The sequence below is a fragment of the Miscanthus floridulus genome, chromosome 17, assembly GCF_019320115.1.
Source record: "Miscanthus floridulus cultivar M001 chromosome 17, ASM1932011v1, whole genome shotgun sequence".
NCBI classification, from domain to species: Eukaryota; Viridiplantae; Streptophyta; class Magnoliopsida; order Poales; family Poaceae; genus Miscanthus; species Miscanthus floridulus.
The window spans coordinates 55,519,144-55,535,028 of record NC_089596.1 but is presented as its reverse complement, the minus strand read 5'-3'; the positions used below and the strand labels follow the sequence as shown (position 1 = coordinate 55,535,028).

The 15,885-nt window shown below is 42.3% G+C and overlaps 2 protein-coding genes across 2 annotated transcripts; one reads left to right on the top strand and one right to left on the bottom strand.

Moving 5' to 3' along the window:
* Positions 1-2,319: 2,319 nt before the first annotated feature.
* On the top strand, positions 2,320-4,264 carry LOC136518041 (rho GDP-dissociation inhibitor 1-like). The gene is made up of 5 exons (XM_066511693.1): positions 2,320-2,665; positions 2,740-2,806; positions 2,893-3,111; positions 3,732-3,856; positions 3,946-4,264. Exons 1-5 carry the CDS (start codon positions 2,519-2,521, stop codon positions 4,024-4,026), a joined length of 639 nt encoding a protein of 212 aa, XP_066367790.1. The 5' UTR covers positions 2,320-2,518; the 3' UTR covers positions 4,027-4,264.
* An 8,758-nt stretch (positions 4,265-13,022) lies between these two features.
* Positions 13,023-15,042, bottom strand: LOC136517998 (rho GDP-dissociation inhibitor 1-like). Its single transcript, XM_066511651.1, has 5 exons — positions 14,728-15,042; positions 14,537-14,603; positions 14,222-14,440; positions 13,463-13,587; positions 13,023-13,390 (listed from the first exon to the last, which is right to left on the bottom strand). Exons 1-5 carry the CDS (start codon positions 14,878-14,880, stop codon positions 13,310-13,312), a joined length of 645 nt encoding a protein of 214 aa, XP_066367748.1. The 5' UTR covers positions 14,881-15,042; the 3' UTR covers positions 13,023-13,309.
* Between the last annotated feature and the right edge of the window lie 843 nt (positions 15,043-15,885).

The following is a 15,885-nucleotide window of genomic DNA, read 5'->3' as shown; positions in this document are numbered from 1 at the left end:
AGGACTATATAGTGCGAGTAGGAAAAGAAAAGAAAAATGTCGACTAGATGGATTGCTGGTATTTTCATGACGGGTGATATGATACCACTCGCCAGTGACGATAAGATTGGCACATTGTATGGGTGGAAGATCCATCCAAATTTCTTTGTAGAATTTTTTAATGAAAAGACATCTAAAATCATCGAGAAACTAGACTTGGTATCCTTTACTATATTCACTTCCTATATTCCCTTGCTGTTAGATGCTATTGTACTTCGAGAAGATGCACGGCTCTATTAACTTTTTACATAGAGGCGGGCATACTAAAGTGATTGTCTTTATAAATAGTTGATTAATAGAGATGGTCGACTGAGAACGCTTACCGACATCCGCCGCAGGAAATTGGCGATTAACAGATGTGGTCGTTATTGGTGTTTTTACCACCGGCAATAATTTTTGAGTATATCATAAGCAACGGATACTAAGAAGGATAGCACGGGACATACATAAATTTATATTGCTTCGAGTAGAGGGTGCCCCTAGTGCATAAAAGTGTTCTAGTATCACTTGTGCACCGTAATTTTTGAGTGTAGCATACGTAGCAGATAATAAGAAGGATAGCACACGGGACATATATAAATTTATATTGCTTCAGAGTAGAGGGTGCCCCTAGTGCACAAAAGTGTTCTAGCAGTATCACTTGTGCACCGTATGCCGATATGCGCTAGAATTGCTTCTTGTGTCTAAGGTTCTCTATGAAGTATCGATTAGGGTCTACCTACCCCTTGTTATATAGTCTAGGGGAGTAAGATTATAAGATTTATCCTGATTGGTTTATAGGATGGTTTTCTAGTCGATTACAGAAATAATCCCAGTTGATCTCGATATGCCTAATATAGCACATTAATGAGATACCTCATGTAAATCCTCCATGTTAGGTTTATAGATATGTTTCCTAGTCGGTTACAAGGAAAATATAACAACCAATCTATCGTATCTTTGTACGAGTCGGCGTCCGAATCCTCCACGTTAGGTTTCTTTTCCACAACTTCTGATGATTTACCCTGGTTCTGGTGGGCCTCGCTGTATTCGGCCCATCCTGACAGTATTGGGCTAATATATTGGTGGTGAGTTACCCTGGGTCCATACCACTGAAACAAAGCAAACTAGTTCATCGAGAAGTATGAAGAAAGCACATGTAATTCTTAATCGTTATTCCCAAATTTAGTGGAGAAGCAAACTAACTTGTGTGTTTTATCTATCTTTAGGAACCAGGATTTCGTTGGGATGAACACCAGCGGCCGGCGGCCATGGACAACCGACATGCAGTGGCTGGGGGGGGGGGGGTGGCGGCGCGTTTTATCGAGCGTAGAATTGGAGCATAATGTAAATGGGCCTTCAATCCAGTGCAATCTAGAATAGTGGTTCATGCTCTTTTTTATTTATCTATACACGTTAATGTTCTCCATGGAATCTAGAATTATATACACTAGTAAACGTTTATGTCAATAAATATGCCGCAATCACAATCCTCTTTCCATGGCTATGTTAAAGGTACGTTGTCCCAATTATCTAGTGATCGTGTTGCCCTCCTCGAAACAATCCTCTCAAAGAGATATACCCCCCCTCTTCTGAACTTGGGAACTTGAATTTTTTATCCACATCTCACGTATCCGGCGTACCCTTCGTATTGGAAACTTCGTGACTGTGGGCATGAATATTCTACTGTGGGAACTGTACCTCAATGTGGTGAAACTGGATTGAAATAACTTGGAACCTTGTGTGTTGTAATAATCAAGGCTAGCAGCAGTTGTGATTTGTGCTTGTGAGGCGCATGCTTATGGTTTTTTGGAGGGAATATCAGAGTTATTCCTTTTAAGATGGTTAGTCGGACAGCCTATATTGCTCAGGTTGTGGGTTAATATAGGCAGCTCCTCCTCACTATAGAGCTTTCATATAGAATGCAAATGAACATTTTTGTTCTCCATACAAATTAGAGTACATGCATACACTTTTCTCGCCCACTCGTCTTTTCCTGGTTAAGGAAATAACGAACACTGCATGCATGTACTTGATTTGAGATAATAATGCTGCATGGAAACACATAACAATACAAAGAAAAAAATTTCAGGGACTCCAAATATAAAGAAAGAAGGCAACGGAAAAGGCGCGCGAACCACAAAAATCACTAATACTAGGCACAATGGGTGATGGGACGCAATGGCTGGCTACTAGATCCCCCGGTGGAGGCGCTTACGTGAGGCACGGCAGAGCACACACTTGGCGGCCCTCCCATGGCCGTGTGGGCTGCACTCTTGTACGCTACAAAACTTTTCTTCCCTCCTCACCTCCTCAACACTTCCAAACCCTATGCATCATTGATCGCCCTATGCTGCGCACAAACACACCGCAGCTCGACGTGCCCTCTCGCAAAATTTGAGCAGTGTTTCCTCGTTCCCTTGTCCATTGGTGTTAGTTTACTTGCTTTCCCTCGTCCTCCCAATCAACAGTGTTGGAAACACAAGCACAGGAATAGCTCATGGATGATAATAAGGAGAAAGAGAATGAGCATGAGAAGCATGATGGGGCTGATATTGAGGAAGAAGAAGAGGATGAAGAAGGTCACAAACGCGTTGTTGTTCTTGGGCCCCAAGTCCCCCTCAAGGAACAGCTCGAGCTCGACAAGGTATCTGCATTAACATCTTCATCTCTGTTTTGACCATTTAGGAAAAACGGGTGATATTTTACTTGTTAGTGTAGGATGATGAGAGCCTGAGGAGGTGGAAGGAGCAACTCCTTGGGCAAGTTGACACAGAGCAGCTCGGAGGTGATTTTAGCCTCTTCTTTGCATGTTTTTCTTATATTCATACAGACTTTGGTGGATTTCTGAACATATAAGAAATTTTGTTGCAGAAACTGCGGAGCCAGAGGTTAAGGTGCTTAACCTGACCATCCTATCACCGGGCCGGCCAGATCTAGTCCTACCAATCCCATTCCAGGCAGACGATAAGGGCTATGCATTTACACTCAAGGATGGCAGCCTCTATAGCTTCCGTTTCTCCTTCACTGTCTCCAACAACATCGTGTCAGGCCTCAAGTACACCAACACCGTCTGGAAGACTGGAGTAAGAGGTGTGCAACACCAAATATGCCTGTGCATGATTACTATTTTCTAGTACTGAATACAACTTGATTAGATCTTCGTGTTCTGCTCATGCAATTTTCATTGAATCTGCCGACCGAGTCATACAGATGACAGAAAGTTTGAATCTCATAGTCTTTATATATGAACTTACTAAGAATAGACATCAGTGTGAAACTTGCTATTTTAATTTTGTTTTTGTTTGAATAGACAACTTATTGTTTCTCCAGTTCATGATATACTTAAAATCGCAGTAAGATTTGATGCATTAGTGACATTTGTAGACAGTTTTTTTGTACGTAACATTTGAAGACAGTTTTTCTAGTTCATAGTAATCCTCTTATGAGGCAATGCATGATTCACATTATTGTAACAGTATTTTAAGATGTAAAAATAATAACGTGGTACATAAGTGCTGAAAACAAAAACAAAAAGAATCAGGGAATCAGGTTCATGTTGCAGGATAAGTCATTGCATTAGTCATCAAACAAAAAGAATAACATGAGTACCTGAAGACATTTCCATATGGTAGACGAGTAGGATTTGATTCTTCATGGTCTACCTGCTATTATCCTTTTGAAGTCGTTGATATTTTCCCCCTTTATTGCAGTGGAGAACCAGAAGATGATGCTGGGGACATTCAGTCCCCAGCTAGAGCCGTACGTCTATGAGGGTGAAGAAGAGACCACACCTGCTGGCATTTTTGCAAGAGGTTCCTATTCTGCTAAACTAAAGGTACCTCTATTTACCAACTTTTATTTCTTATTAATCCTTCATCATTGTTGCTTCACCAATCATTAATAACGTTATGTATTCTCTTATAGTTTTTTGATGATGATGGCAAGTGCTATTTGGAGACGAGTTACTATTTTGAGATTAGAAAAGAGTGGCCAGCAACCCAATGATATGGAGCAGTGTTGGCTTCTTTAAATATGTTAGAACTCTTAGTTAAGACAAGCAGAAGATCTATTTATTGCTTCTACAGAATGATTGCTTCACATATCGTTGTCGTTAACCACCTTATAATTTGTTTTGATTCCGTTATTTTACGCTCTCTGTTGCGTAATATTGTTAATTCACATTATAGAATCAGTCATGTATGAAGAACCAAAGATATATTTATAAACTGATGACCTTCTTGTTTCTCTGAAGCACGCACGCTCCCAGCTTCCTTCACTACATCAATTGTTTAACATTTCTCTATCCTGTAGTCACTTTGTTATAATTTATTTTCAAGAACTTACCACTTCTTATTGTATGAATGCATTTGACCCAGTTGTCACGTCAAGGTTGTTTGTTTGCAAGGCTGCAAGCTAAGCTGTTTTTTTTAACCTACCGTTTTTTTTAAAAGGAGCAAAACTCTTTTTCTTGGAAAGCATATCAGAGCATGATAAGCTGTGATACAAGACTCCAATTCTGGGATTACCAGCTTACATGAAACAACAAGAAACTCTCGGCACTCAACTAAACCTCAATCTTCGCGAACATTAGAAGTGTTAATATTAATATAGTGCCTGGTGATAAACTAGTAAGCCACGACGTCATATGCCCTGTTTGTTTGGCTGATAAGCCATGGCTGAAAGTAGTGTTGTCTGATTTGTTATGAGAGAAAAATACTATTGGTTGGCTGAAAAAGTACGGTTTATAAGCCAAGCGAATAGGGCTACAATTTTGAGCATGCGTGTCACCTGAGCATGCGTGTCACCTTTTCCTCGTCCTCCTCACTGAGCATGACTAACCATTCTTGCATGTAAGATAAGCAAGAAACACTACCTCAGATCTTGACATCACTGCCGGTTCAAAAAAACCCCTTCGCTGCCGGATTTTGAACTGGCGGTGGCATACCGGCAATGATGTGGGATTGACATCACTCCCGATTCTTATGAACCGACAGTGATGTGGTATTCAGGAAATCCAAAAACAGGCTAAAAAATAGATTTTTTTTTAATTCCGGGAGAGGCCCCACTAGACAGCCATATGGTCGCGCGTCGTAAGTCACAAGTCACGAGATTTTTCGCGCAAAAAACACGCGCTTTGTGGCCACCGACACTCGAACCCCTGATCTCTTGCTTCGGATCTTCAACCACTAACCACTCCACCTGCAAGCAGTTTATGTCCAAATAAGCCATTTTATGTTCATCTGATTTTAAAATGAGTATTTGGGACCCTAAACGAATTCAAATGAAAAAGTTGCCAACTATAAAGTTTTATAACTTTTCGAGATCTACAACTTTCATTTTGGTAGTTTCTCCATCCGAGGTCATTTACAAAATTTGAATTTCAAATTTTAAAAATTCTAACATAGTTTTTCATGACAAGATGATTTCAAATAAAAAAGTTATCATCTACAAAGTTTTATAACTTTTTGAGATCTACAACTTTCGTTTTTGCTGTTTGTCCATCCGAGGTCGTTTAAAAAATTCAAATTTCAAATTTTTGAAAATTCAAACATAGTTTTCCGTGATAAGATGAATTCACATAAAAAAATTATCAACTACAAAGTTTTATAACTTTTTGGGATCTACAACTTTCATTTTAGTAGTTTCTCCATCCGAGATCGTTTATAAAATTTGAATTTCAAATTTTAGAAATTGAAACGTAGTTTTCCTTCACAAGATGATTTTAAATAAAAAAGTTGTCAACTACAGAGTTTCATAACTTTACGAGACCTACAACTTTTATTTTAATGATTTGATCATTTATTCATCCGACACGGTAGTAATAACATTATTGACAAATGTTATATATCCCTCTTAGAGTTTCATAAATATAAGAGGGATATGTAACATTTATGAACAATATTACTACCACTTTATTGGATGAAGAAATAACCAAAATAAAAGTTGTAGATCTTGATATGTTCTACAACTTTTATGTTCATGATTTTTTCAGCTGAAATCATTTAGTGTTCCAAAATAACGTTTAAAGTTGTCATTTTTTTAAAATTCAAAATTCAAATAGATAAAACACACTCACATAAGATGGATAAAATAATAGCTGTAAGAACATAATAAATTAATAGAGCATGATTTTAGAATTTTTTAGGAAAAAATAATTAAATTTGAAGTTAGTATGAGGGAGAAAGACTAGTTACAAATTTTAGCTGAAAATTGAAAAGAGAAATCAGAGTTCTTCAATAATTTCAAATTTTAATTTTAAACAGTATTTTAAAGTAGTAAATGATTTCAAATGAAAACGTTATCAACTACAAAGTTGCATAACTTTTCGAGATCTACAACTTTTGCTTTGGGCATTTCTCTATCCGAGGTCGTTTGAAAAATTCAAATTTTAAATTTTAGAAATCTAACGTAATTTTCGTTAGATAGATGATTTCAAATAAAAATATTTTGACATCCAAACAATCTCAAATTAAAAAAGTTTGAACTACAAAGTTGTAGATCTCGTTGAGTACTACAACTTTGATATAAAGTTTGTCTTTCTCGAACATCATATGAGAAACTTATGAAGTTTTTTTGTAGCATATCATTGTCGGTTCAAGCCATGAACCGACAATGATAGTATCAGTGTCGGTTCTTAGCAAAAATCAGCAGTGATGACCCAATATCACTGTCGGTTCTTGACTAAAACCGACAGTGATATGAACCGACAATGAAGACCTGAATATCAGTGTCGGTTGGTCCTATCACTGCCGGTTTTAGCAAAAAAAACCGGTAGTGATGGGCTATCATTGTCGGTTTCTTAAAATCTAACAGTGATGAGGCCGACAGTGATGTCCAATTCTGTAGTAGTGAAACATCACATTCAATGGCCTTGTTAGTCTTTTCCAATGGCCATTTTATTGCGTAAGCTCCAAATCTCCCATGTGGACCCATCCAATCCTGAAAGGATTAAGAGATTTCGGAAAGCCAAGGGTTGGCAAGCTATTTCTCCAAAAATCCTGCACACAGGAGCAATAAGTCCCCGTTTGGATTCATTAACTCTAATAGTTAGCTAGTGGATAGCTCATAACTTTTTTCCTTGTGCACGGTGTCCACATCTTGAGGGTGTGGGGGCTAGGTCAAGGCACACGCAACAAGGTAGCTGTGGTTCGCGGACAGCAACCATGTGCGCAGTGAACAAGCGGCGGACACGACTTGTAGCACATAGCGATGGTCGGGGGCAGCAGGGGACACGCAGGGACACGTGGGCGGGCACATGGCAAGGTAGCATAAGCACGGTGACACGTGGGCGGCACACGACTGCCATTGGGGCAAACCACCAAATAGCTGGCACAAAAACATGTGGGTGGAACAAAACCTTGTGCAGTTTATGATCAGTTTTGTGATCATTTCCGTTTAGACTCGGTGAAAGCCCTAGTTTGGTTTTAGATAATTGATGAAACCTAGTTGGACTAATCCTTGCATCTGCATCTAAGTGTGTGACTAGATAGGATGGTCCAATCCAAGTGAAGGAGCGATGTGGCACTAATGGATGGAGATGGCCACATTAAATGAAGTCCATGGTGATGGTGTGGACATGATCAAGCTCTGGGACTTGAAAAGAAGAAAGAGAAAAATAAAAAGCTCAAGGCAAAGGTGATATCCATAGGGCTATTTTGTTTTCATTGATCGAGACACTATAGAGAGTGTGATCACATTTAGGATAGATGGTCGTACTATTAAGAGGGGAGTTCTTATCGGACAACTCGGTCATCTAGTGCCACTAGGTGTTGAAATACTTGCATTGCATTTTAGACCCAGTGCACAATCGGTGAGAAAGTGATTAACCTTTAAAAAATAATTGTGAAAATGCTAACACACTTGCACGTGATGGTGAAACACTTGGAGTGTTAGCACATTTGCAAAGGTAGTGAGAAAGGTGAAGAAAAGGAGGCATAGCCTGGCTTGTGTTGCTGCCCCCAAGGGCACTGCCACCCTTGTGACGGTGCACCGCCACCCCAGTGGCGATGATCGGCAAAGGAGGCCGAGAGTGGGGTGCTTTGGTGGGGCACCACCACCCTATCCGGTGGCACCACAATCCCTATGGCAGTGCCCACCTTGACGTGCCAGAGAGCAGCAGAGGAGAGAGCAGGCACCGGTGTGTCCGGTATGCACCGCAGCCCTGAGGGCGGTGCACCGCCCGATCATCGCTGCCCTAAGGGTGGTGCACCGCCATAAAAGTCCAGAGAAGGGGGTTTTCTAGGTAGTTGGCTGGGTGGTCACCGCCACCCTAGGGGCGGTGCCACCGCCGCCTATTGGGTGACCACCTGACCAGTTAACTAGCCTTTGGATTTGACCATTGGGGGCACTGCCACCCCTAGGGCGGTGCCAGCACCGCCATGTTCGGTGCCCTCACAGAGGCTGGCTCCAAAGGGTAACGTCTCTATTTGCTTGTGGGCTATAGATAGAGCTAGTGGCCGGCCTTGGCCACTCTCTTGGCTCTTCTAACAGCTGCATACACCCTTTAAGAGCTGAGCACACCACTCCACTCACTTGCACACTTGATTTCATCATCTTGAGTGAGATTGGAGAGCCTCTAGTGCATTGCTTAGTGTTCTAGCATCTTGTGGCACTAGTTGGGCGATTTGGGCTGGTGGAGATCTTGATACTCTTGGTGTTTGCCGACATCTAGATGGCCCAGTGATTGGTGGATCGTCGAGCGGAGGAAGGTGATTGTCTCTGGCTCCGATCATTATGATTGTGAGGGTTTTTTTTGTGCCTTCCCTGGCAGAGTGCCAAAGGCAACTCTAGTGGATTGCTCGTGGCTTGTGTGATCCCCATCTTGTGTTGGTTGTGCAGCACTCGATTGCAGGTTTGGCGTGTGATGCCATTTAGCGTGTGAACCTCCAAGTGGGTGAATTGCCACAACGAGGACTAGCTTGCTGGCATGCAAGTGAACCTTGGTAAAAAATCTTGTGTCATCTTGTTATGAGGATTTCTTGATTGTTTGGTCCCTTCATATTGTGATTGGCACACTCCACAACACATCGGTATAAACATCATCACCTCTCTTGTATTACATTCTTAGTGTAGCTAAGCTCTTTAGTATAATTAGTTTTGAGAGCTAGCTTGTGTCGGGTCTAGTGGTTAGTGAGGCACTTTAGTTAGCCTTTGAGAGCTCAATAACTTAGTGACCATAGTCAATAGAATTATGGTAGGTGGCTTGCTCTTTTAGTAGGCTAGCGCAATACTCACTTTGCTATTTAATTTTCTAATATATTTGCTAAGTGTTGTTGTAGAAATTTTCAATAGGCTATTGACCCCCCCTCTAGCCATTAGGACCTTTCACTCGGGTGTGGCGTCCTACACAAAATATCATCACCACGTCGTGATCTACGACATCTATTAAGGGCTCAAGGTCATTGGGGCCATATATTAGTGAGTAATTAAACGCAAAGTAGGCACTATCAAGCTGTTTCTAGAGTTCATGGCATTGCTTTAGGGATTTCATTTTTACACTGTCTAAATTCAAATTTGATGACCAAAACATGATAAAAATGTTCACCAGCCACCCAAGGCTCATCTTCCAAGTATTTTGGAAACTAGGTTTGTTGTTTAACAAAAATTAAAGAACATGAAGTGTCAATCTCGTAAATGTTAAATTATTTTCACCACTAAGAATATTCAAAGTTCTTTTATGAATTTGAATTACATTCAAACTTGGAGGCTTAATTTAAGTTCTTTATAGTATTTTCAACATTAGGTCTCATGAAGCCTTGGTCTCCCAACCAACACAAAAGCTCCTACCCCGTGCGTACCTTCGGGTGCGGCTTGCATAGCAGACCCGCAAACACAAAAGGAAACGAAGGTAGGGGCAGCGGTCAAAGGTCGGTCCCCCTAACAAGGCCTGATAATGCTGAATAAAAGAAATATGAAAATTTCAAAAATTATGTGGACCAGGATGAACCAAAAAATCTTTATCATGAATGTAATTGAACCGCTGATATGCTTGACCAAATGTGCATGGTTGAGTAGATTGAAAACTGAGCCGCTTGTGAACATTCACAAAATCTGCAAACATATTTCTTATCCCAATGAAGGATACCCAAATGTCGAGGCAGAGGTGAGGTCAAAGCAATGGCATCATTGTTCCTTTGCAGCACCCTTTCAAGAAGGACCCTAGTATTGAGCAATGGCCATCCACCAACACTCGATTGTATCCCCTTGTCAAGAAGAGAGAAGGATAAATGAAATGAATCGCCATGTTTGTAGATGGTGCGCTGGTGCTTGAGGACTTGGTTGCTCAATGACATTGAGAGAAAGAAAGCAAGAGCACAAGCGGTGGAGTGGAGGCACGATCCATGAAGGGCAACAAGAAAGGAAAGACCAGCAAGCTAAGGAAACCGTGGAGGTGACCAAATACGGAACCACTGAGACATTCGGCACCTTAAGAGAGCGATAGAGGGATTAAAGAGGAAAATGTTTAGGATGCTATAGTGGGATCTATAAGCGTTGGACCTAACCTAAGCCAAATGACCAAAAGAGTCAAAACATAGGGCACCACTAGGCCCGGTGATGAGAGTCAAACTTAGGGGTATGTCAAGTCCCTAGGAAAGAGACTCCCGACCGAGAGATCCCCGACCGCCCCCTCTAGGGTCGCTTTGGGGCTCAGGGGCTATACCTATCGGGTACACTAGCACGTACCCTCCGGTCAAGGATCAGGCAAAGCCCGAGCACGCTCATGACCCCTGCTTAGGACTCTGGGGCTGGCTCTCGACCGACTGTAGCCCGAACTTGATCCTCGGCTTGACCCTAGTCCGAGCTAGTGTTTGGGCATGATCCAATGCCATGGGCATCCACCCTCCTGAGCTTCCAAAGCTTTAGAAATGGTTCAGGGTCTCCATGGCACTCGCCTGATCGATGAGCGGGAGGTATCACCGGGCGCTCCACCGACAAGGCCACGCAGATGGCAGACACAAGGGGACAAATAATCCCTCTGATCTTAGGGGCGTCGGGTTGTCATGCCCGCTCATCCTCCCTTGAGTCGGAGCACCTTTGCCACCAAGGAAGCCTTGAGAAGGCTTACTCAGTGGAGGCCAAACCCACAACAGACAACCCCTGATGGTCAAAGCGTCAGGGCCAACAAAGTCAGGCGGCGCCCGAGGTGCTCCCAACTCTAGGACAATGCCAGGGTCCATCCACGCCATAGCAACGCCCTCCTGGTGTCTAGTGCACGAAGACCATAGACTAAAATCCCAAACTGCCTTGTACCCAACTTTTATCGGCATATAACGAGGAGGTCAGCTCCAAGAGAGGGGGAGGCGAGAAAAACCAGACAGATAGATCCAGAGCATTCCAAGCCTCAGCCCAGCATAGAGCAACCGAGGGGAACAACAGAGCGTTCCTCCCCTAGCAACCCGGCAATAGAGAGGCCTTCCTCGCCGGGGAAGAAACCTCACCGTTGATGAGCCTAGGATAGAACCGAGTGATCCCATGCCAAAACTCTTTCTCTATTGTTGTAACCCCTGGTTTGGATGCTCTCGAATATAAAGAACTACTCACTGCTGGATGTAGGGCTCTGATAGCCTGAACCAGAATACATCGCCATGTCTTCTCTTATGTTCTTGTGTCCACCAGAGTCACCGGAGACCCACACTCTTAACATCTGACGAACAATGATGCTTGCCGCGGTTACAGACCCATGACACCTGGACTCATCTACAAGCTTAAGAGGGAGAAAAGTAGGTCATGGTAGACAATAGGGACATAGGAGAACCAAAGGAAGGCAAATTTTCCAAAGAGATTCCCAAAAAACCAAGGCAGGAAGCAGCAGATGAGGAAACATGTCCTTAACAAAAACAAGCCGAACATCTAATTATGCACAACACTCGGTTTGCCCATGAGCAAACAAGAAATAGTGGACACAGTAGCGAGTGACCAAAGAAGATCTAGAGGGAGAACTTAGATGTAAAGAGGTTAGAGCAGATCGAGCTAGATTGCCACTCTGAACATGATTTGAAACTGAGGAATCCATGCCATTACTTGAATGAAGAGTGAAATAGACTCCAAACTTATGATGACCAAAGACCAAAATTTCTTAGGAAATTAAGGCGCTTAAACACTAACGGCGAGGAAGAAGACCGCCATTGGAAGGAGCTTGAGCATGCCAAGATGGACCAACTAGCTGACTATTAGCACCCATAAGCACAACAGCGAAAAATTGATTCATAGATTTTTGTCCTGACCAAAGATCAAGCCAAGTCCTACTCCTACCGCCAATGGCGGAATTCACGAAAAAAGGGAGTATCACCATTGTGCCAAATATGGAACACATTGAAATCCAAGCACTAAAAAGGCTAGAGGTCATAAATATGAAAACCCACTGCCTTGCAAGAGACCGAGAAAGAGAACACATGCTCTCCCAAAGAAATAACTTCAAAGGAGGAAGAAGACCTTATGATCATAGGTTCAAGAAGATCAAAGACAAAAGCTAGAGAAAGGCGAAACTTACATCGCACCAATGAGACAACAAGAAAGAATCTCCTTAAGCCATGGTCTGGGAGGAAGTTGATGGCAGCACCCAGCAGGACCTTCACCTCCTTCAGTTCGTCTCAGTCACAGTCCCCGGACACCCTCACTTCCTCTCTAGCTCGAACGCCGCTATAGCCACGTCAGATCTCAACGTGGCTCCCTTTGAAAGGTTCGTTGTGGAAACACAACCGATACTAGTGCTGCGTTTGAGATCGCATATCTCACGGCGGCGGTCAAAAGGAGTGGAGAATCCCGCTAGATCGCACATGGTCCACTTGATTCTCACAACCTCAACAAACTCATTTACTGCAAGATACTATGAAGACGACTATACATATTGCGGCATGGTCACCACCACACGGCCACCACACCATGTGGTGAGAGATCACAGTTCCAAACATGTCCCAGTATCGCACTTTTAATATTAAATGTACTAAGAAGCAACAAGCTTGCAAATTTAGTGACAACCCCACAACTACAGGATACAAAAATGCCGAAGAATTGATGAATATATGTCAAACAAATCGTGTGTGTTTCGGGTTGAGAAGTTCAACAACACTACATAAATATCTCTAAGTATCTCTATACAGGAATTATATATGCGAATAAATAGTTTTATGCGACAAACAACGTACAATAACAACTCAAAAAATAAATTAAAATGCGATTAATGATGAAGAAGTAGTGAATGAATCATTCTTGAAGCAATAGCACATTTTCTGCTTGGTTTAGCTATGAACTCTAACATACTCCGACGAGTCAGCCCCGGTCCACATCATTAGGTTCCTGCTGTCCACTCCTTTCTAATCTCAAAGTAGTAACTCATCTCCAAGTAGCACTTGCCATCATCATCAACAAACTGAGAATGCGGCATTAGTGATTGGTGAAGCATCTTCAAGCATCAAAGGAAAAGCGTGGTAAGTATAAATACCTTTAATTTAGCAGAATAAGAACCTCTTGCAAAAATGCCAGCAGGGGTGGTCTCTTCTTCGCCCTCGTAGACATAGGGCTCTAACTGGGGGCTGAATGTCCCCAGCATCATCTTCTGGTTCTCCACTGCAAGAAACGTTGAAAATATCAACAACATCATTTGGACAATAATGGTAGAAAGATTACAAAGGACTAAACCCTGCTCCTAAACCAGATGGTATGTTCTCATGTTATTCTTTGTGGTTGGATGAGCAATGCAATGACTGATATGACATGTAGCATGCATGAACCTGATTACCTGATTATTCGATATATACATCATGTTTAATCTTAAAGTAGAGGTCCATTCCTTTTGTTCTATAGTAGCAGTTACCACATTACCAGTATTACGACATCTTAAATTGATTGCATAATCATGTGAACCATGTGATGCCTCCTAACCACGATGAACCACTAAAAATTTTATTATTTAACTGCACTAAAGATGCAAATTACACTTCAACTTTAAGTACATCTTGAACTAGAGAAATAGAAAGTTGTTACTTTCCAAAACAAAAGAGAGAACAAAACGGGAAGTTGACAGTACTCATGTCTGTAGTTTAATTTGAAGCAGAATATCAGATGAGATGAAACGTTCCCTTTATGTGATCTGTACTATATATGTTGGCTCGCGAATTCTCGATGACAGCATGTTGACTCAAAGCCGATGTGAAGTGTTGAGAATACTAGTTATCATGCATTACGCTTGTGAAGTCCAAACCTTTTACTCCAGTTTTCCAGACAGTGTTGGTGTACTTCAGGCCTGACACGATGTTGTTGGAGACGATGAAGGAGAAACGGAAGCTGTAGGGGCTGCCATCCTTGAGAGCAAATGCATAGCCCTTCTCGTCCGCCTGGAATGGGATCGGAAGGACCAGATCCGGTCTGCCAGGTGACAGGATTGTCAGGTTCAGCACCTTAACCTCTGGTTCCGCGGTTTCTGCTTGAAAAATGTTCGTTTGTTGAGGAATGCACCATGGCTCGATCAATATGAACATGAGGATATATAGGGTGATAAATAAGAGGTTATAATCACCTCCCAGCTGCTCTGTGTCGACTTGCCCAAGGAGTTGCTCCTTCCACCTCCTCAGGCTCTCATCGTCCTATGCAAGCAAGTAGCAGATCATTAGAGTAGTTTTGATTGTTCAGAAGAAACAGAAATGAATATGTCAAATCCTACATCAAAGCAACGCACCATTGAATTATTCAGGCATTGATGATACATACCTTGTCGAGCTCGAGCTGTTCCTTGAGGGGGACCTGGGGGCCAAGCACGACAATGCGCTTGTTACCTTCTTCGTCCTCTTCTTCCTCCTCAACGTCGGTCCCGTCGGCGTGCTTCTCCTTCACCTTCTCTTTCTCTTTCTCCTTATCGTCCATGGGCTGCTATGCACACGGTTGCGCTCCCAACGCGGTTGACAGGGATGATGGTGGCTCGCGTGAGAGAACAAACGACAATGGAGAAGAGGAGGACGGGGCAGCACTACTCAAAGTGGAGATAGAGAGGGAAGAGAAATGGTCCGTAGCTTACAAGAGAGCGGGCCGGGCGGCTGCGGAACTGGCGCCCGGTGTGCGCATCACCACTCCTTGTGTAAGCACCTCTGCTGGAGATCCGGGGAGCCAACCGTTACGTCGCACCGCTCGTTACGCTTTGGCATGGTAGTTTCTGTGGTTGGCATGAATTTTCCTGTTGCGTTTGTTTCTTCCCTTCCGTGTCGCTCCATGTTTTCCTTGTCTTGTCTGTGTTTTTGGGTTGAAAAATAAGTGCATGCATGCAGATTTACCTATTTTCTTAGACAGGAAAAGACGACTAGGTGAAAAAAATGCATAATACTACATGCATGCTGCATGCTGTCTAATTTGGACCAAGCTGTAAAATATTCTTATCATGAAAATTATATCATGTCTATTCTGTTTCCTTTTGTTTGAAAGATCTATACTCCATTATCCAACGTCTGTTTTATGATTCCGTGGCTTTCAGGTGTTTTTAAGAATTTCCAAACATTCAATCCAACAATATGTTTTTTTAAACTTATTTAATACATGGCGTTGCTCGCACCGCTCATACTATGTCCTGACTACTCGAGCCCGAGCCTATGCACGGCACAGCTCTACTCGCTCATGCATGTGGCTCGTCTTCCATCTTTGTTAACATGATAACATATGTAGAAAATAGCCATCATCAATTTTAAGGTCAGATAATCTCCATTGAATTTCCATAGGAGATTAATCCTTTATTGCATCTAGCACTTACTATGTGCCTTAAAATTTATTTGATTTAATTGAAAAGAGGTTGGGCCAGGATCAATCGAATCTAATAAGATATAGCTAGCTCCTTAATCAGCATGGGCAGGTCCAGATCATCTAGCAACAAGCATGTGTCAA

What these genes read in the sequence shown, in the direction of transcription:
- LOC136517998 (XM_066511651.1), bottom strand. Translation starts at nt 14,880, where the DNA reads ATGGACGATAAGGAGAAAGAGAAAGAGAAGGTGAAGGAGAAGCACGCC. An exon ending in CGACACAGAGCAGCTGGGAG is followed by an intron (nt 14,441 to 14,536) that starts GTGATTATAACC and finishes TTTTTCAAGCAG; the next exon opens with AAACCGCGGAACCAGAGGTT. An exon ending in CTTATTCTGCTAAATTAAAG is followed by an intron (nt 13,391 to 13,462) that starts GTATTTATACTT and finishes CCGCATTCTCAG; the next exon opens with TTTGTTGATGATGATGGCAA.
- LOC136518041 (XM_066511693.1), top strand. Translation starts at nt 2,519, where the DNA reads ATGGATGATAATAAGGAGAAAGAGAATGAGCATGAGAAGCATGATGGG. An exon ending in AACAGCTCGAGCTCGACAAG is followed by an intron (nt 2,666 to 2,739) that starts GTATCTGCATTA and finishes TTGTTAGTGTAG; the next exon opens with GATGATGAGAGCCTGAGGAG. An exon ending in TGACACAGAGCAGCTCGGAG is followed by an intron (nt 2,807 to 2,892) that starts GTGATTTTAGCC and finishes ATTTTGTTGCAG; the next exon opens with AAACTGCGGAGCCAGAGGTT.